At 37.0% G+C, this 3,751-nt stretch overlaps 1 protein-coding gene across 1 annotated transcript; it reads right to left on the reverse strand.

Annotated features, from left to right (window-relative positions):
- Nucleotides 1–363: 363 nt before the first annotated feature.
- On the reverse strand, nt 364–2,463 carry IL5 (interleukin 5). The gene is made up of 4 exons (XM_004042475.4): nt 2,235–2,463; nt 1,994–2,026; nt 915–1,043; nt 364–809 (listed from the first exon to the last, which is right to left on the reverse strand). Exons 1-4 carry the CDS (start codon nt 2,376–2,378, stop codon nt 711–713), a joined length of 405 nt encoding a protein of 134 aa, XP_004042523.1. The 5' UTR covers nt 2,379–2,463; the 3' UTR covers nt 364–710.
- Between the last annotated feature and the right edge of the window lie 1,288 nt (nt 2,464–3,751).

Here is a 3,751-nt window from a genome sequence, read left to right on the forward strand (position 1 = left end):
ACTGCCCTTCTTCCAGGGGAAGCCTTACAACTCATTTTAATTCTACAATCAGTCTTGGAAAGCAATTCATTCACTTATTCCCTACCATTTACCCTGCACCATCCCAGGTTCTGTATATACTGTAGAGAGAAAACCAGGTTCACCTCCTGCGTGTGTCCCTGCTCCCCACATCCCCACTAAGTCCTGCTAGATCACTTCCACCTCTGGTGTGCCTTGCAACCTTGAGACTTCTCCAGAGAAATGGGGATGCTCAGCCACATGTGCTCAGACCCTTCCTCCAAACTGGGCATGTACTCAATGGGCTGTGCTAACTTATTGCTAAGACAGAGGCCAGCAGCAAATTGAACAGTTGTCTATTTTTGTTTTATTAGAACACAACATAACATGAAATAAATATTAATTTACCAAATTCTTAACCATTTCATAAATACTATTAAGTTAACAGACATTTTACAGAATGTTAAGTTAAATAAGAAAAAAGTATATCAATTTTGCCTGGAGGAAAATACTTCAATGATTCTGATATCTGAAATATATTTTAAGTATTTTATGCTTTCTGGCAAAGTGTCAGTACGCCTGAAATATTTACTTTCCCTCTGAGGTTAAATTATACTGAAAATTAAGGCCTGACTCTTTCTTGGCCCTCATTCTCATTGCAGTAAAATGTCCTTCTCCTCCAAAATCTTTGGCTGCAACAAACCAGTTTAGTCTCAACTTTCTATTATCCACTCGGTGTTCATTACACCAAGAAACTCTTGCAGGTAGTCTAGGAATTGGTTTACTCTCCGTCTTTCTTCTCCACACTTTTTCTGTGAAAAAAGAAAAATGACAATAGGTATTATAGGAAACTGTCAGTTCCATAGAAATAGGCACAGCCAGACAAATATAGCTTCCATTGAATGTGTGTAACTTACTTTTTGGCCGTCAATGTATTTCTTTATTAAGGACAAGTTTTTGAATAGTCTTTCCACAGTACCCCCTTGCACAGTTTGACTCTCCAGTGTGCCTATTCCCTGAAAGATTTCTTCAGTGCACAGTTGGTGCTAAATGAGGAAAATTTTTAAAATGCAAATAATCAAGACAAGGTATAAAAATTTGGTCCATTGTCCATTCTGCAATGTATACATACTTCAAAACATCATATTGTACACAATAAATATATATACTTTTTAATTCATCAATTAAAAAATAATTATTAAAACAATTTTGGTCCACAAAGTTAGGCTTTGTTTTGTGGTATTTACATGAGTTCCCTTCTCCAAAGAGTTTTTTGTTTGTTTTCTAGGCAACAAACCACCACATATTAAGATAAAATTTTCAAAAAGTAGATGAAGCTTGTATGATTACTGAGGAGTTTTATAAAGGATATAACTTAATTATGTAACTGGAAAAAAATGTTTTGGAAGTGTAATGCATTATACATTAAACTCACATCAATGTGTTTCTACAGTTCTAGCTGGTAGTTTTATTCTATTTAGACTAATAAAACTATATATTTTACATTTTAATATGACCAGGACATATTCAAATGCATACAACACCATCATATAGTCATAATTATTTAAGTATGCAGAAATTATTAATATAGGGCATTTGTTATATATTTTAATGTCTACTGATCACGGTTCTAAAAATATAATTCTGAGTTGCTAATACTTTCAGAAACACATTAGAGTGAGAAAGAGTCAGAACTGCACGGAGACTAGCAGGCACCTCTCACTCAGTGTGGAATCCTTCTGGAAAGAATCCCTGACATGATGCTCTTTGGGAGGCAAACTAACAACATCACCAAAGAGCCTAATCCACTTGTTTAAAGGATTCTACTTGATAAAAAGTCATGCCTCATATTTATAAGTACAGACATTCACAGCCACCCATATGAAAACAAAGTATAGAAAATTAAATAGTTCCAATGATGACTAATGATTTACAGCTTAAAATAGGAAATTTACTTATTCATGCCATCATTTTACTGAATCATAATTTAACTTACATTTTTATGTACAGGAACAGGAATCCTCAGAGTCTGGAGAGGAAAGGAAATACAATAATTTTTACAGCACACCAGCATTCATAACTTTTAATGGAATGTTTGCTGGTGATGTAGTTATCACCCATGTACTAACGTGCTCAGAATCTTATTATTTATAACAGATCTCTATATATAGTAAAGGAACCATCACAAATGATTACCTGTGCACTTTACAGACTGTAGGAATCATAAAGAAAATTACCTCATTGGCTATCAGCAGAGTCCGATGAGTAGAAAGCAGTGCCAAGGTCTCTTTCACCAATGCACTTGTGGGAATTTCTGTGGGGATGGCATACACGTAGGCAGCTCCAAGAGCTAGCAAACTCAAATGCAGAAGCATCCTCATGGCTCTGAAACGTTCTGCGTTTGCCTTTGGCAAAGAAAGTGCATAGTACAAGACTGCATCCCCAGTCAATTTATTGTCTGTCTTTGAGGAAATGAATAATTTCTAACAATCAGATAGAGAATGCCTAATAATGGCATATCATGAAACTAAATGTTTCCAATGCCTTATATCTTAAAAAATAAATTTACTTTTATCTTTTAATAATAAAAATCCCTATTTCCCCCCTTTAAAAACATTTTCTATTACAAAGAATCTTTGGGTTGATACATCATTGCCCCACATTTGCATTTCTTAAAATCAGAAAATTAACTTCCTCTTAAAAGATGTGTGCAAAACAAAGTATAAGGTAGACCACTAAACAGAATTTTATGCTAAAATACATAAATATTGGGAATGTTTTTTTTTTTAGATCGGCTATGTTCTACCATGACTGTGGCTAGATTAATCTGTCTTAAAAGAAATTGAAAATACTGGTGGGAAGACAGTGATTAAAATGGAAACTGCCAAGCCTTGGCAGGGTCGAGTTCTGTTCACTGGGGTCTTGATTAGGATCCTTTCTGTTGCCAGTGACTAAAAACCTAACCTAAAGTTGTTGAAGATAAAGAGGGAAGGTATTGGCTCATAGAACCTAACAGTCCAGGAATGGAGGCTCTTTTACATTTTGATGGCTTCAGTGACTCTTCCTTGACTCCATCCTTGGGCACCTTTCCCATTGAGGTCTCAAGATGATGTCCAGACTCCTGGATCTATATGTATTCTGTTCATGAGCGGCAGGAAAAAGCAAGCTGTGCTTTTCTGATTGTTTAATCAAAAGCTTTCAAATTCAGTCTCTTTCTGACAAGGGTCGCATGTTCATCCTTCAACTGTGACCAGGGTGTAGTATATACTGATTGGCTCTCCCTGGAGCTAGAGGTGACCCTAATCCCACCTCAACTGCATAGCTGAGAAATGTGGGGTCCCAGTAGTAAGGGGGACACAGATTCTAGGAAGGCAACCAATAAATATCTGTCACAGATACATAATACATGGATGTGTCCTCTCCTTTATGTCCCATAAGGGTGGAGGTGTCCTTTCACACCTTGGGCAGGCCATGAAATTAGGGGAATCAGCCTTTGTTCCTTAGGCTCAGACCTGTAATCCCAGAAAGGTACAAATGAGGCCCCCTCCTAGATCACACACTTCCTTTTTCCCTGGCCTGAACACATATGAAGGAGGTGTATGTGGGTCATTGTTTTTAATAGAGTGCTTCAGTGAGCATCCCAGAGTGGCTCTATGTTGGCAGCCTAGAAGCCTGACTTCAGGCCTGTCTTGAGCATCAAGAACAGATGGTACCAAACACAAATTGTTGCCCAGAACAGTTTTCCAAAGCTAGG

This window comes from Gorilla gorilla, chromosome 4 (genome assembly GCF_029281585.2).
Source record: "Gorilla gorilla gorilla isolate KB3781 chromosome 4, NHGRI_mGorGor1-v2.1_pri, whole genome shotgun sequence".
NCBI classification, from domain to species: Eukaryota; Metazoa; Chordata; class Mammalia; order Primates; family Hominidae; genus Gorilla; species Gorilla gorilla.